This window comes from Aythya fuligula, chromosome 8 (genome assembly GCF_009819795.1).
Source record: "Aythya fuligula isolate bAytFul2 chromosome 8, bAytFul2.pri, whole genome shotgun sequence".
Classification (NCBI taxonomy): domain Eukaryota; kingdom Metazoa; phylum Chordata; class Aves; order Anseriformes; family Anatidae; genus Aythya; species Aythya fuligula.
The window spans coordinates 29460970-29477199 of NC_045566.1; the positions used below are offsets into that span (position 1 = coordinate 29460970).

Sequence of the window (16230 nt, forward strand, 5' to 3'; positions counted from 1 at the left end):
CTTTGAACTTTCTTTTTGTTTAGCATTGCTTTTTACGGATTTTCTTTGCCATCATCCAGGATTCTTTCCAGCATTAAAAGCTATAGAATTTTATTTTCAGTAGGAGTGTGAATAGTGTTGAATATTTAATAAATTACAATAAAGTGAAAAGGCATTATTTGTTGCAGTGCTAAATGCAGAGGATCAACTGTAGAATTAACTGATTCTACAGATTACATCAACATGGATCACTGGAAGGAGAAATCATGGCTGCGGTGCAGTTAGTGAAAGTGTGGTTTCAAGGCTAGATGTGTTTAGCAGATGCTGGAAATCAGCTGTAATCTTAATGTGCTTTGCCTGATTTAGTTTTAGTTGTATAGCTTGTAACACAGCACGAGTAAGAGGTGTGCTGTGAAGAGACCGGATCAATTTTCCTATTGATCTGCAAGCCTGCTCAGGGGCTGTGACTGCACCTGGGCTTGATGCTTTTCCAATAATTCATAAACAAAAATAATAGACTGCTGTATATCTGATTAACCCCAAGCTTAGCTTTATGAGGAACAGCAGTATTTTAATAAAATAAATACATTGTTATCTCTTCCACTGGGGTTTTTCCTTTGGAAAGATGTGGCTCTCTGAATACAGCGTGTGCAAATTGAGCAGACTTGACTCTAACGTCTCAGGCTTATTGCATAACAGATAGTTTGCCACAAGACCCAAGAGGATGATGTTTTGGAGCAAACTATTGAATTCCTTTGGGTTATCATTTTGAGGTGGTTAATTACATGTACAGCTGTAACCCAAAGGAATTCTGTTCCTTTTGGCAAAGATTCATCAATGCATGAAATTGTACAAAACACTGTGGATTTTCATACATGAGATTTCCTTGGTTACTTATTGCATTTTGAAAAACCTTCCTTACTTGTATTTCCCTTTGTAATTGTTTCTGCTATAGGAAAAGTAATGTGTTCAAAGGCAGTCATTTAATTTTGATAACATCAGAGCCATAATATTTTTGTTTCCTTGCGATCAGATCTGTTTGTTTCTCTTAACTTTCAGAGGAAGCACATTCCCGTAACAAATGCCACAGGCTGCAGAGTCCTTGATGTTAAGATGCTGCCCTGATTAAGAGCTAGGCAGGCAGCAAATTAGAAGTGCTGATCCTCAGATGCTGAGCTGGAACTCTGATTAGTCACTAGCAATAACTATAAAAGTCATATCAAAATATCTTCCTCGCTCGTAGATAAATGTTGTGGCACGCCTGTCTCTTTTGCAGTGGTCCTCGCTGTTCTCTGCAACAGTGACCTGGTACCAGAATGCAGTGCAGTGGTCAAAAGCAGTAAAGAGGGGTCCATGAAACATTGTGCAAATTATGTAAGGATGAAGGAAATAAAATAATACATAGATACAAAGTGCCTTGCGTAGACAGCAGTTTCTGCAGCTCACCTTGGCCAATCTGTTGTTTGTTTGTTTGTTTGTTTTTAATCATGTAACAGTTTAAACAGTGATAACAATGTGAAAAAGTCAGTAGTATTCTGAACAAAATCTAATTTCAAAGTGGATCTACTTTATGGTTTAATTTTAACCTTTAGCTGCTTGATTTACTTGTGAGTTCCTGGGAAATCCATCATGTACTCAAACAGCGAGTACTGTAAATTTGGCAACAAGGAAAAAAAGAAAGGAAACCGCATCATCCACATACATAATGTAGCTGAACCCCTGATTTAAATTCAAAGCTCAATTCAGCCTCAACTATAGAGCTGCAGCTGGCACCTCATAATATAAACACTTAAGTGGCCTGTTGAATTTATCCTCAATGTCCACAAATGAAGCTATAAACTTTCTTTAGAGCTTCACTTCTGCTTCAATGCCTGCCCATGATTTAGATCTGCAGACTTCACAGTAGCTCTGTGTTTCCCTGGCTGGGTGGAAAGTCCCATAGCAAACCTGCAAACATCCCGTGTATTTAGTTCTCTGCAGCTGTGCAAACAGCACAATGCATTTTCAATATTCTGCTTTAAACATGCACATGGATAATTGAACTTCAAAGCAACAGCTCTGCTAATTCTTTTATGAGCATGCAAATCAGTAGTGTGACTTCTCACCAGATTGGGAGCTTAATGGAACAATCAGTCTGATCGAAACCCGCCCCAAGGCGTGAGCACAGTCGGGGGTATTTCTGCAAGGCTAATCCATGCTTTACTCGCTGGCAGGGTGCAAAACCAACAGTAGCCTGCAGTTAGCAAAGTTTTCATCTTTAAATCCAAATATTCCAGCTACCTCGCCTCATAACCTACATTATTTCAAGAGCAACGGCCCTGATTCTAGTATTATTTGAGGAGATCAAGCATGAAGATAGCAATTTAGCCAGAGGGGGGAAAAAAATCAATGTCTCGGATTTGGTATGGTCAGATGGAGTATTTGTTCAGTTCAGCATCTTCTTTTTCAGTAAAACCAAGCTTGGTGGTTGTTAAAATATGTGACATGTTTGTCTCCAGTATCTTTATTTCCTGATATTCTTTTAAAATGAGCTTTAACTTGATAAATACTTGGCATTTTCTCCTGTGATCATTACCATTGTACAGCCAGTTTTTAAATGAAAGGCTGAAAAATACATTAGGTGCCTCAAAGCCAGCCAAAGCAATTTACCATCTTGTTTTCTAGTTCACAGAAACAGATATGAATGTTTAACTTCTGGCTCTTGGGAAGCCCAACTTTAATTAATTCCATATAGAAAGTTAAGGCCCAAGAGAGAGATTCAATGGTGCCTTCACACGCTTGCGTATCTCCACACATACACCTAAATCAGCTGAAATAAAAGATTTTTAAAAAGCAAGATATTATTGTGAATATTTGAAAATAAGTGCAAATTTCAACCTTGAAAGGCAATTGGAATTTCCATGGGAAGCCACATAAATATTTATGTCCTGTGTTTCCACGTAGCTGGCGATTTGAGGTACAAAATCTTATTTTCAGCAAGTGCTAAGGATCTGTGGGCTGAAATTTTGCACCTTTTAAGGTCTCTCCATCTGAGGCGCGTGTGTCCGTGTAGAGGGAACTGTCTCTCTGTTCCCTCCTAAACATGGCTAGGTTTGCTTGTTAGTTTGTTTGTCTTTTATGTATTTTGACCGATTGCCAATGTCTCACAGGGAATGCAAGCAGCAGGGCAAAGGGTGAAGTGGGGAACGAGACCCTGTTGTGGGGTGGACGCAGAGCTAACGTTGCTGCTGGCAGCTCCATGGGCTGCCCCTTGCCCACTGTGAGGGGCTGTGCCACGTAGGAGCACTGTCCCTGGGGCAGCCAGGAGGGTCGTGACCTGGTGTGGGGCTTTTGCAGGGCAGTGGCACGGCAAGCTGGGTGTCACGGGGCATGTAGCAGTTACTTATTCATCATCTCTTTTTTCTCTTCTCTCATCCCTTTGATCGGAGACTTTCTACATTTTTTATTCTACCTCCTTCTGCTCCATTTCCCAATCTTTTTTTCTCTACTGAGTTATTTCCTCTGGGTCTTTTTTCCTGTTCATTTTTTCACAGCATTTTTGAAGCCGAAAATACATCAAAGACGCTTCAAGTTTGAGCTGAACTTTAAAACCCACAGCTTCTGAGGGACTTCAGGGCTGAGGTGGATTCGCTTTCCTCCTTAGTGAGGAGGATGGGGTGGGCCTGGCGTGTCCGTCCCCACCAAGGACTGGAGTGAAACAGGAGCAGTCCGGTGGGGAGTGATCTTCAGAGCAAAAATGACACCAGGACCTGCCACCTACCCGCGGCCACCACCGCCCTGCCTTCTGATGACAACACATATTTTAAAGGCAATCTGAAATTTTCCAAAGCCTTGCTCTTTGATAAGCGAATTTGAGAAAGACTGTGAGTGATAGAAAAAGCGCCCAGTAACAGAGGTGCTCTTGCAGTGTCTCCTGGAGGTAAGCCATGGTGACCATCGGAAGCCACCTGGGAGCAGTGACACCGTGTCCCGCTGGGCCCATGCGGTGTGTGTCAGCTGAGGACAGCTGGCTCCAGGAGCTGGCAGCAGGGGCGAGTGCCCCCGGCCAGCATGTGTGCCCTTGCCCCCTCCCAGGAATTTACCAGGCCACCAAATTATCCCTCTCAATAGAAAGCAAATGCTAAAAGCCAGTGTAGCCATGTGCAGGCACCCCTGAAAGACGTGGCCTGCTGGCACGTCTTTAAATCTGGCATTCAAAATTGCTCAGACAGATGGAACAAAAGTATGTAATAAAATGTGACATTTTATTTTATCATCCGTGTTTGTTAAGTGAATTCTTCTGATTATTCGCACTGTCAAGAGCACTGAATACGATCAGATTCTGACAATTTGCAGTTTATAAAAAACAACTCCAGGGGTCAGACAGAAAAAGAATAAGTAATAATTAATTACAGGATGCACATTCATCCAGGGAATCTGGCCACAGTGGGTGACAGCTCAGCCTAACAGAAAAAAAAATGATGAGTTGAAAAAGTCACAGCTTCTGTAACCAATTACTTCTCAGTACCAATTACCTAGTTCATAGTGTCCCTTATATATATGTTTCTATATATCAAGGCTTTATTAGAAATTGCTGTCTCCCCAGTGGCTCCCCCTTGTTTGCTTTGGTGCATAACAGAGCACCTTCTTTTCTCTCCTCTGCCAAGCACATTCCCTGTGATAGCGCTGGCTCTCCTGCATGGTGTTTTGTTTCCTGCTGCCCTGGCCATGCTCCTACAGCCTGCAGAGCCCAGGCAGCCCCTCTCAGGCCACAGCAGACAGCCGCACAGCTTTAAATTCCCATTTTTTATTCCAGAGAAGCTAACCCTGAGGGTCAGCTCTTGCCGCGTAGCATTGCTAACAAAAGGAAGAGGTGGAAAATTGGCATCAGCACAGAGCGAGCCCTGATGCTGGCAAAGATTGCCCCCTATGCCTCCTCTTCCAGTCTGGTCAGGGACTTCTGTGGCAATTATATCACTTAATGTTCAATTAGTACTAAATTGGAAATATTAAGCAGTATATGATTGAACTCTTAATTAGCAATTAAATTAAAAGCACCCTCCTCACTGCAAGGGAAATGTCATTGAGACTAACTTTGACAGTATTTTGCAAACAGCTTTACTGCATTTTATAGGTGACAATTTTCTGGGGCTTAGCCCTGTGTTTGCTGTGCCTGTGTGCTCCTACTACAAACAGGAGTAGTTTGCATCCCAAGGACATACCAAAAATACACATGCAGAGGTAAATATTAATTCCACTGTAGCAGCAAGTAGAAGTCCCAGCTTCCAAGCAGGCTAGTGATGTTAGGTGCCTTATCAACCAAACTGAAACACACCCCTAGCCTTGAAAGCTGACAATCTGAGCAATTGCAGTATTTACATAGATGCTTACATTAATGCCTGGAAAAGTAACCATGATACTACTGAAATCTGTAGTCACGATTTTGTTACGGCAGCAATTTTCTCACTGAAGAATCTAAATCAGCCAAGAAAGCACTGGCAGCTGTTGATAAGGTGCAGAAACAAGACAGAGTTTGGGGACACAAGGGGTGGATTTGCCTAGGGGAAAGGTCACATTCCCTTCATGGTCTCAGTAAAACAGAGGTTTCCAGTTCGTGACACTTAACTTGGGCATGGTTGCTCCCTGATTAGAGCAGTGGGTGACAGCAGATGGGGCAGCTTGCAGCCACGGACCAGGGCATAGGACCTGCTTATCCCACCACATTTCAGCCTCCTGAAAGCCCAGCCCTTTGCTCCCCAGGCGCTGGCATCCCTCATAAACACAGTACCCATACCCTGGCTGCAACTAATGCCTGAAAAATATGTGGCAGAATATTACTGAAGCTTCTTCTTTGAATCCCTCTGCTCTGGGATCAATGCTGACCTCTCGTTGGTGCCAGCACTGATGCCCACAAGGGGAACTCCCAGCACAGCTGCTGCTCTCAGTAGCAGCGTTAGCTCTTTCAGCCTTCCTCAAAACTGGCTACATAAACTGTAGGTGCAACATTTCACTGTAAGGACCTTGTCACTTGGGTAACCAGTGCTGCTTGAAGGTGCTGAGGAGAGAAGGGAGTAAGTGAATGAAGGCAGCAGAGGCAGCGCATTGAGTCGTCCAAGCAGCAGTCTCCCTATTGATATCATTCTTGCTGCTCGGTGAGTTTTTGGCCACTGACTGTGATGTCCTACCTTTCCAAGCAGTCTAAAAATATGCATTTTGGGGTGGGCATTTTTTTTGCCATTTCAGTAACTGTAAGAGAATATTGAAGAGCAGTTTCAGCACTGGATCACAATAGCTTCCATCAGGGGATGTGTTTTGTTCACTGGTGGATGAAAGTGTTGAATCATTACCACCTGGATTTTTAGTTGCACCTCTGAACAATACACAGGCCAAGAATTATTTGCAAAAATTATTCAGCAACACATCTCAAATAATGAATATTTCAAATAAATCATTATGGGCCATACTCAAATAGGAAAAGAGGCAAAATAGATGATGAATTATTCATACAGCTTTAGCACTAATGTAATAAATATTACATGGTGTCGGAGAGAAATGAAGGATTTTGAAATGAAGAAAGAAATTAACTGTGAAGGAAAAGCACCTGAAAATTGGAGGTGGTGAATACACAGATTTGAGATATGTGAATAATAATGAAGAGATTAACAGGGGGAAAAAGTATGACAACTAGGATTCTCTTTGAGAGGCAAAATACTTTTCCTCTTTGGTTCTTTATCTACAGAGAATTTATAAACTTCCCAAACATCCTTCAGCTCTGTTTAAAAAATGAAAGAAGCCCCCCTGGAGATAGCCAGGTGGGAACATGCCTAGATCTGACTAAAGGGGATTAGCTGAGCAGACGTACTGAAATGCTAAAGGACTGTAACATGTAGAGAAAAATACTATTTTAAGTATCAAATAACGTATTACTTTTATTTCTCAAAGTGACTTTTCTCACCAGATGAATACTGAACTGGGACAATAGGATTGTTTACTTTTAAGGGTAGGATCCGTAAGACTCTTGGTGTGCTTCAGGTAGGCTCATTCAGCAGCATTAGCAGTGACACTATGAAGCATGTCTGAGTGGTCAGGCAAATCTCTGACAGTGCTTCAAACAAAAATGTCATTAATTCCTTGTTTGCTCTTTTACTCAGGTGCAGTGTGTGCAGATTCTCACTAGTCTTATCTGTTCATCTTAACATTTGCCCAAAAAAAAAAATGAGGGAGAGGGGGAGTTAACATTTTTTTCCCTTCCAAATCCCTTCCTAATTACCTTCCTTTTTAACAGTAAGTAGAAAATGGAAGAGAGGAGAGAGGATACAAGTTTAAAAAAATAACATATTCCATACAGATTTAGGAAAAAAAATTAAAAATATATATTTTTTCTAAAAGTGGAATGGAAATGGAGACACATTACACATTTTCCCCATTGACAATGGACTTGGGCTCCTGCGTGTTTGGAGCATACTCTGATAAATGCCATCTCTGAATTTAATTAAATAAAGTAAGGTCCACTTAATGGTGTCTATAAATAGTTCTTATGACCTCAAGAATAACATATTAAAATGAAATAGATGTTTTATGTTCGTCATTTCCGTAAATGTCTCATTTACAAAATCTGTCATGGGCGAACCAGTCTCCTCCTCATTGGACATTTCCCAGCCTTGGCATATCAATCCATCTTTTGCACATCTGCTCAGAAAATGTAATTAGTTATACCCATATGCTACAGACATACATGATAAAACTTAAGAAACAGAAAAGGCCAATAGACCTGACAGACTTTCTTGTTTCTACTGTGTGTATTTTGTTGAAGAATTAGAAAAGTGAAAAGCTTATTTTTGCTCTCTGCCACAGGATGGGGATATCTTTGTGTCCTAATCAACTTCAAGAGATTAGATGAACACACTTGGTAGGGAATGCTAATACTTCTAGTTCTAGTCCCTTGAGAAGAGGCATTTATTGGACGGGCTTATAACTCTAAAAAGACTTAGTATTTCCCATATAGATGTACCTTCTTGCCCTATCAACATACCTATGAACTTGTCTTTGTAATGATAAGAAAGATAGACAAGGAACCTCATCTGATGTTTTGGGACATGGGAGACTGAGCTGAGAAGCTCTGGCTACACAACATGACCCTCATATGTAGCAAATATGGGAACTCTTAAGCGTGTTGATCAGCTTTTTTTGACAGCTGTGTTCAGTCTTGCTGGCATATGGGAAAGGGGACAGGGACTATGGTACAAAAACAAGTGACACCTTGGTCAACAAAAGTGGGTTCAATGGCAACTCTGTTTTCTTGTTCTTTCACTGAACTCCAAAGCAGTGTCTCACTGTTCACTACCCTAACTAATTCATGGCCATTTGGCATTATAGAAACGTCATTTTAATTTTCTCTCTGACACACCACATTTAGTAACTGCATACGTTGTTTAATGGCTGTGCACTTTTCAAAACAACAACAACAAAAAAAGCCCAACCAAACAAAAAACAACAACAAAAAGGCCCTTTCAAATTATTCACATTCTTTTAGCTCAGTAGGGGGTTCAAAATCAAACCGCTGTACCTCCATCTTCTTACTTTTCTTTTAGGGTTAATTTGGAAGAAAAGAAAAGCTCTCCTGATTATAGAGATTTAGCTTTCTTTATAAACTGGCTATTTTAAGATCTGTTTACAAGATCACAATATGAAACATCATTCAAAAACAGTGTGAATTGATTACATCCTTCTGGAGAACATGTTGCAGTAGAATATGCATTTGTAGCTGTTACACTGCCCTATAATTAACGCCTTATGGCTTTCCTTCTAAACACATGTTGCTACTGCTAGAAAACAGCTGAGATACTTAGGAGACAATGGAAAATGCTGCCCTCTCCAAACCCCCCCCCCCCCCCCCCCAGCCTTTTTTTAACAAATGGCAAAATGCTGTGGTCACTAAGAGTGAAGTCAAGGTACTGATTATATTTTTCTGCTCCAGTTTCTTTTTAATGAGCATTTTTTCCCCAAATACTATTAATAATTTGAATGTTGCTTAAATGGTAGAGTGTATTAGAACATCAGAACACAGTCTTTGGTCTTTTCATTCATTTCAGTGGATTCTGGATCACAGCATAATGATGGAATGGTCAGCAATCACATCAGGAATGCTCACATATCCCAGAATGAATGAATGAATGGAGAAAAAAACAAGATGCACAATATAAATACATTTGCATAGTTAGAATTACTTAGGAAACTCAATTCTGCTCTGAACTGGTCTCATATTTTTTAAAAGCTAAAGCTAACAATGAAATATTTCTTGCACTGAGCAGCTCTCCACACAGATGAGTGAACTAAATGTCAGCTGCATGGGAACATGGTGGTGCTAGGTGACACTTGGCTGCCATTTTATGGAGTTGTATGTGTGATCCTACATGCATGCTATAAACTAGCTGTAGACAAATAATGAATTGGAACAATATAATATCTGGTCTGTGTTATTGGAGAGGGACTCCCAAGGAAAATCTTCACAACCTTGCAATATTGTTGTTCTAAATAAATACTTTTGATAAATGAGATGACACAATAAAAACCAGACATGAAATAATATTTCTTTCCATAAAGATCAGCAGTAAGTGATTCTAAGGGCAGATGACTATGTATAGCAATAATGATGATCAGCTTTGTCAAGGTGCAGATGACTTTCTGAGCAGGGATGCTAGAATTCCCATAGCAACCCTTAAAACTTCAGATGCAACACACATCCGGTATATGTAGCAATCCATGCAAATAAGGAACAAGAACATTTTGAATTAGGGGTTAAAAACTATGCTAAATGTAATTTAAACTATTAAAACAAATATCCTTTAATTGTATACAAGATATTTTCTCTTTCCATCCTATATTCTGTTCTTTTATATTGCCAAATCTATGTATAGACTACAATGTGTGTATATATATATATATGTATAGACCTCTGTCTTCGTAGTATGACCCGTGATCTCCCTTGAGCAATGTGACCAAGCACAGGAGCAATCCTTTTGTTCCTCAGCCTTTCCCTCATCCCACAGCAGTGCTGCAGCTCGGCGAGGCAGGGGTTCCTTTGCCCGGCACGGCAGGCCCCCAGCCTCTGTCAGGGATCTTCGTCCCCTCTCCGAACGTGGCTGCAAAAGCCCTTGTGAAGCCTGGGAGAGGAGCTGGGTCTGAGCAGGAAGCAGCGCGTGAACTGCGGGAAGTGGCTCTGCAGCTCTTAGGGAAAGGCAAGTTAAGAGGAGGGTGGGAAAAAAAAGAAATTGTGGATTTTCTAACAGGAGCTGGGTAAGACTTGCTGGTTTGCCCCAGAATATTAGATATTTTGGATAGAGCCGATGCTTTTCTTTACTGAGAGTCTTTCTCCTTCAGCAATAACTCAGAAATGGAGAGAAGGCTAGAATAAGACCTTCAGTCTTCAGCAGAACTATATTTCTTCATTAGCTATACTGATCAGTGAAAAAAATGAGGCACAACTACATTTGTATTATATTTTTAAACTCTTCTAAGAATTGCATGCAGTCTAAAAATGTGTGCCTCTAACAGTGCATGATCGTCATCCCAGAAAAATACAAAATTAGTTGCTTTTCCTGCTTTGCATCTCTCCTTTTATATTTCTCCATTATTTTTCTTTCATGCAATGTAATAGTAGCAAAATATGTGGAATCATAGGAATGAAACGACATGCTGAAAGGCACCAATAAATATTGAACAATTGCCTTTACTATGTTAAGCTGTCACAATTAATTTGCTTACAAAATCCGTACTGTCCTGTTAGTGAATGAGCACATAGCCTCCAGAGAGCTATTCTGACTTAGCTATTTTCTCTTGAACCCAATTGCAAATGGATTAAATCTTTCTCTATCCTTGCTTTAGCCTTCCATTACTGTCAGCAAACAGAGTATCTGCCAGGTTTTTTGTTTATTGCACAAGGTATTGTTAGTGGACAAAATCAGGCAATAATGTACTAAATTCCTGTAATGGTTTTTCTCTTTATAGAATTACTCTCTATTTTTGCTTTATTTTATAGATTCATAAAATTTATTTTTTTTATTTTTTATTTTTTTTAGGTTGAAAGGGAACCGCATAATCATCCCTCTTTTGATTTTATTAGCTAGAAGCTTTGGACTCTTGTGCTGAGATACATGTAGAGACAGGGTATATGGAAGTATCAAGCAGTAAAGAGATGAAAAAAAGTGTTAGCGTCTTGAAACTTCAATGAGCTGCTGCTCATCTAGGCAGTCTCAGCAGTGTTACAGGGTCAGGACAAGCTTTGTGGGGCCCCAGCAATTCTTACGGGCTCCTGTGTAAGAGATGCAGTTGCTCATGACAACTGTTTTTGGCTTGTAACTGAGTGACCAAACAGTTCTCTACGTAAAAGTGAGAAACTTTGTGATATTTGTACATATATAGAGCCTCCTGTTCAGCTCTCATTTTAGAGACAAGGTTTTCAACACCTGATGAAAGCTTAACTTGATTGAAATGAACACAATTATAGAGTTCAAATAATAATTAAAAAAAAAAAATCATTTGCCAAAGAGCCTTGTGAGATGCTTTATTTACAGTAATGCTAAGGATTAAATAATTTCCCATTAGAACATATTGCAACCACATATTTCTGAATAAAGAAGTTAGTTTGCTCAGACAGGCAGTTGAGTTGCCTTTAAGCTGGCTTACTGTTGTAACACTTAAGGACCAGTGAATCCTACCCACTACAGGGCATCAACATTGCCTCGATTGCAAGGAAGTTTGGATCTGACAGTTAATGGCTTACTTGCAACTTGTGGTTAATTATTAATGCAGACGTAACAATGCTTATTCCTTAACTAACCTTGTAAGCAATACAATTATCACAGGAATTATTCCTGCTGAAAACCCAGTGTCATGCCACAGTCTAGATCAAAAATTTTAAAACTCAAAGTAGAGCTTTTTGCCTGTAGGAAAATTAACATCATTTTTTTTCATCATTATTTCCATTATATTTGAAACAAAGACATTCTTTTAGAGCTCAGCCCTAGTAGTGATGAAGTCTGCACCAGGCAACCATCACCAACCATTCAGTGCCGTGAGCCAGTGATGCCCTAGCAGTACAAGCAGTCTCTGCTTTACCTTTGCTAGTGACAGTTTGCACTGGTGACAGCTCCTGTTAGGTTGCTGAGAAACCTTTTGGTCATTTCTTTGTATGTGCTTTCAATCTAGCAGAAAAGAGAAATGCATTGTTTATAGGCTGCAGATACGAAGCACCAGCATAGAAAGAGGATGCATATTCTCAACAAATGACCTTTTCTTGTCTTGAGTATCTTCCTCTTTATGGTCAAGCCACAGACCACAGAAAGTAACCCCGGCAGCCATGCTGGCCGTGCAGCAACAATACTGTGTGAGGAAGCTGGTTGTGGTTAACCAGTAGCTGAGATTTGCATGTTGAGTTCAGAGGAAAAGGCAGCTTTTTCTTTATATTTTTTTCTTTCTTTCTTTCAAATAATCATTTGACTTGTGCCTTCCAAGTGTCTGTACATAAGTTCAAAATGTTGTAATGGGCAAAATTACCTGACCAGTAACTCATGACAACTTACCAATGCTCTTATTTCTGGTAGTGGGCAAAAAAAAAGGCATCAGTGCGAAAACTGGAACTGTTGGGCCCAGAAACCTCTGGAAGGTACAGCTGGGGCACTGCAGAGCAGTTCCCCCCCCTCCCCAGACATCCTTCTGCCCACCAGAACTCACTGGTCCCGGCAAATACTTGTAACAAGTTGTCAAGACCAGATATAAATAAAACTCATTATGAACCACTGCTTCTGGTTGCCAGAAGAAACTCGTAAGCTGTGGCGGTTATATATTCTCTAGGTGGTGATTACCTAGCTAGGAAAGTGGAGATGCAGGCTGAATTTTCTGTTTTACAATAAAACAATAATGTTTTTAAAGTACCCCCGCATAAATTTGAGAGAAAAAAAAAAAAAAAAAAAAAAAAACACCACTGGATGGGAAACTTTCTAGCTCTCAGAGCTGTTGTTTGGGGCTCTCTGCAGACAGATACACGATACACTAAGACTTCACACTGGTTTTACACTGACTTCTTTTCTAGACAATTAGAATCACCTTTTCAGTGTTTAATTTCAGAGGGCAAATTTGAAGAAGGAAAATAGAGGTGACCAGACTGAACCTTTTTTGCTGTAAGCAGCTAAAAGTTGAATTCTTAGTCAGACTCCTGGCACTTCAGAAATCATCTTAAGTGGCTAGGCTCTAACAGTCTGTACAAAGCTATCTGAAAACAGCTGAAAGAAAATCCAAAGTATAAGCAGGTTGGTTATGAGTTTAAGAATAGTTTAAGCTTTTTCTAAGCAGTTGCCTAAGGAAGTTGAGACTCCATAACATTAACAGTCATTGGAAACAGGGCTAAAGACACAGTATGTTTTCTAAAATAGTAACTGTTTGCACAACACAAAGAGAACATTTGATTGTACTTAACAATAGACCTTGTTTTTCCATGATAGAAAATCAGAAAATCGAGATAGAAAAATCATGATCAGAAAATCATGATAGAAAATCAGAAAATCAGAAAAATAACAACTCAATCACAAGAAAGCCTCTACATAGCTAGTGGGTCTTTTCCCATAACTTATGGCCTAGCTAAAGAGGAAAATTAATTAAAAATAAAGCCTAAACATGACGAACTGCAGCCCAGTTTTTACTAAGGATGCAAAATCCCTCCTGGTGCTCTGATTTCCAAACACCTTAGAGAACAGCTCTCTGCTCTGGCAGAACATGCAGGTAAAAATCAATGCAACAGACACTGGTATTCCCATCCCAACTAACCAGACACTGCCTTTTCTCACAGGAGCTTAGGCATGCTATTTAATTTTTTGTTACACTTAAACATTCATATCCTTCCAGGTAAGCCTGTTCAGGCTCACTTTCTTGAACTTTCTCTTCTCTGTCATTCAGAGTGCTACTGCTGCCTATCTTGTAGGAATCCTGCTTATAGGATTGTATACTACTGAGAGATTAGGAGCTAAAAACAGCAGGCAAAATTCAGAATTAATAAATGCAAATTAATGCTCACTGGGGAAAAGCCAATTCTCCTATAAATACACACTGATGAAAATTAAATTATTTAGTAACCTTCAGAATAGCACATAATGTTATGAAATAGCAACTTAGCATTCACTGGTACTTTAAAAAATAAATCAGAAATAGTAAAGAATGAGGAAAAAAATCAAAGCACAATTATGGGAATGTGGACATTTCTGGTGTGCCTGCATTTTGACCACTGGTTGCAGCAGAATGAGAAAATACAGAGGAAAGCAGCAACAATGAGCGCAGATACGGAATGGCTTTAGTAGAAGGTCGTGTGGTAAATCCTAATTCAATGTGGTAAATCCTAAAAAGTTAGATGGAAGAAAAAAAAAAAAAAAAAAAAAAGGAAAGGCATTAACCACTATTAAGCACATTGATAGAAGCTCTGACGTTAAAAAAAATAATAATAATCACAGCAAGGATATGCTGGAGAAAGAGCATGGCACTGCCATGTGGTTCTTCCCTGCCTCCTGTGAGCACCTGCTGCCAGCACAGCGGGACAGGGCACCCCATGGCACGGCCCTGCTCCATCCTGATGCTGACTTGCCTCTGGTCTGTACAGCTGGCAAGCTCCTGCAAGTTTTCCAGGCTGGGAGAGATGTGAGCTTCCCCTAGGATTTCACAAGCATCTTCCCTGCTATAATATTATAGCTCAAAGAGATTGATCTAAATTTTCATTAAGGCTTCATGGGGCAGCATGGGACCAGCCGTCCCTGTAAAAAGTAAAGCCTGCTAAAAAGGCTGGACTCGTAATCTAGATTGCTTAAGATCGAAGGCACAAAATGACTCATCAGCTGAATGTCCTGCTTGGACAGGTCCACAGCCACCCAAGTGCAGCTAAGTGCTGAACAACTGCAGTCATTGTCTGAATGACAGAAGCAGGATCACAGAGTATCACCAAAACCAGGCAAAGGCTGGCACCGTGCTGCTTCACGAGGCCAGAGCCATGGTGAGGATGGCACTTGTTCTTCTCAAACTCTGACTTAGGCTTGCTCACACCGTAACTGCCAAGGAGAACAACTACAGGAGTTAGAACTGCAGGCTGACAGAGTTCAGTGACTGGAATATGTCAGTGCATACTGCGCTAGTGAATCATAGCAAAACTCTCTTTTCCTTTTTTTTCTCTTTCACTTCCATACCAGCCATCCAAAGAGGGAAGAAGTTAAGTATTATAGGCAGGTCAGCTGTGGGAGTAAAAGGCTATCGATCGGCCTTGATCTGGCAAACTCCAAAGTTCTTGTGTTGGCAGGATGAGTGCTTTGACAAACATATCAATGTAGAAATAGTCTGCTTCATGAACTATCATTTTTTTATCTTTTTAAAAACGTCAAATGAGATGCTTAATAGACGAGTAAATGCTGCAAACTGAAAACTGAATTAACAGGACTTTAAAGCAGTATTAATCTCACAGAACAGGTTCAGCATCTTCCCATGCCACTTTGCCATGGGGTGACTAGAACAATCTATTAAAACAATCCTAAATTGCTCCTTGCAGACTACACTATGTAATTTTACAAATATAGGCAATTACTCAACAAAGAGAATATAACAAGCGCTCTAAAATACCAAAATATTTCTTAAAGACTAGAATGGATAATGAAGACGGCCTTTTCTTATTAAACTTTTTATTAAAATTGAGCTATTTTTTACATATTTAAAATACTTTATATCCAAGTTATGCAATATGTATGAAAACAATTGTATGCAAACACTTGCATAAAAATATGTAAAATCACAACTAAGCAATATAAAGCAATATATAGCATGTTCCAAAATGTGTTTCAGGGCTACAATACCTGAGTTTTCAATAAGCTGGTTTCCTGCGTTTCACTGATTTTAACAGTTATATTTAACAATATATCTGATCTCATATAAAGCACTTCTTTGGTTGGGAGAAACTGCATGGAAAGGTAGAGATCAAGCAGAGATACTACTCAAGGCCTGTCTTCAGAATCTTCTTCTCCGTGACGATCCACCGTTTGAGATGCTAAGAAGGACTCCCATGTAGCAAGGCACTTAAAAAAGAACACAGATACATATTAATATAGCAGACAGATTTCTGTAGAACTGGTAGCCAAGGAGAAAAAGAAGAAAAAAAAATAGCAGAATACATATGCATTGTCACAAGCTGTTTCTGTGGGACTACGGTAAGAGCAAAATATGGTTTCCTAGGCAGCTCAGTGATATGCA

General features: G+C 39.9%; 2 protein-coding genes across 4 annotated transcripts in view; one reads left to right on the forward strand and one right to left on the reverse strand.

Moving 5' to 3' along the window:
- Positions 1–16230, forward strand: part of PLPPR5 (phospholipid phosphatase related 5) — an 84752-nt gene that overhangs the window by 57127 nt on the left and 11395 nt on the right. The window lies entirely within an intron of this gene.
- SNX7 (sorting nexin 7) overlaps positions 14964–16230 on the reverse strand; it is a 28450-nt gene continuing 27183 nt past the window's right edge. Inside the window, exon 9 of the mRNA XM_032191888.1 lies at positions 14964–16055. Coding sequence (XP_032047779.1) covers positions 15975–16055 — 81 coding nt within the window. The 3' untranslated portion in view covers positions 14964–15974. The remainder of the gene's footprint in view (positions 16056–16230) is intronic.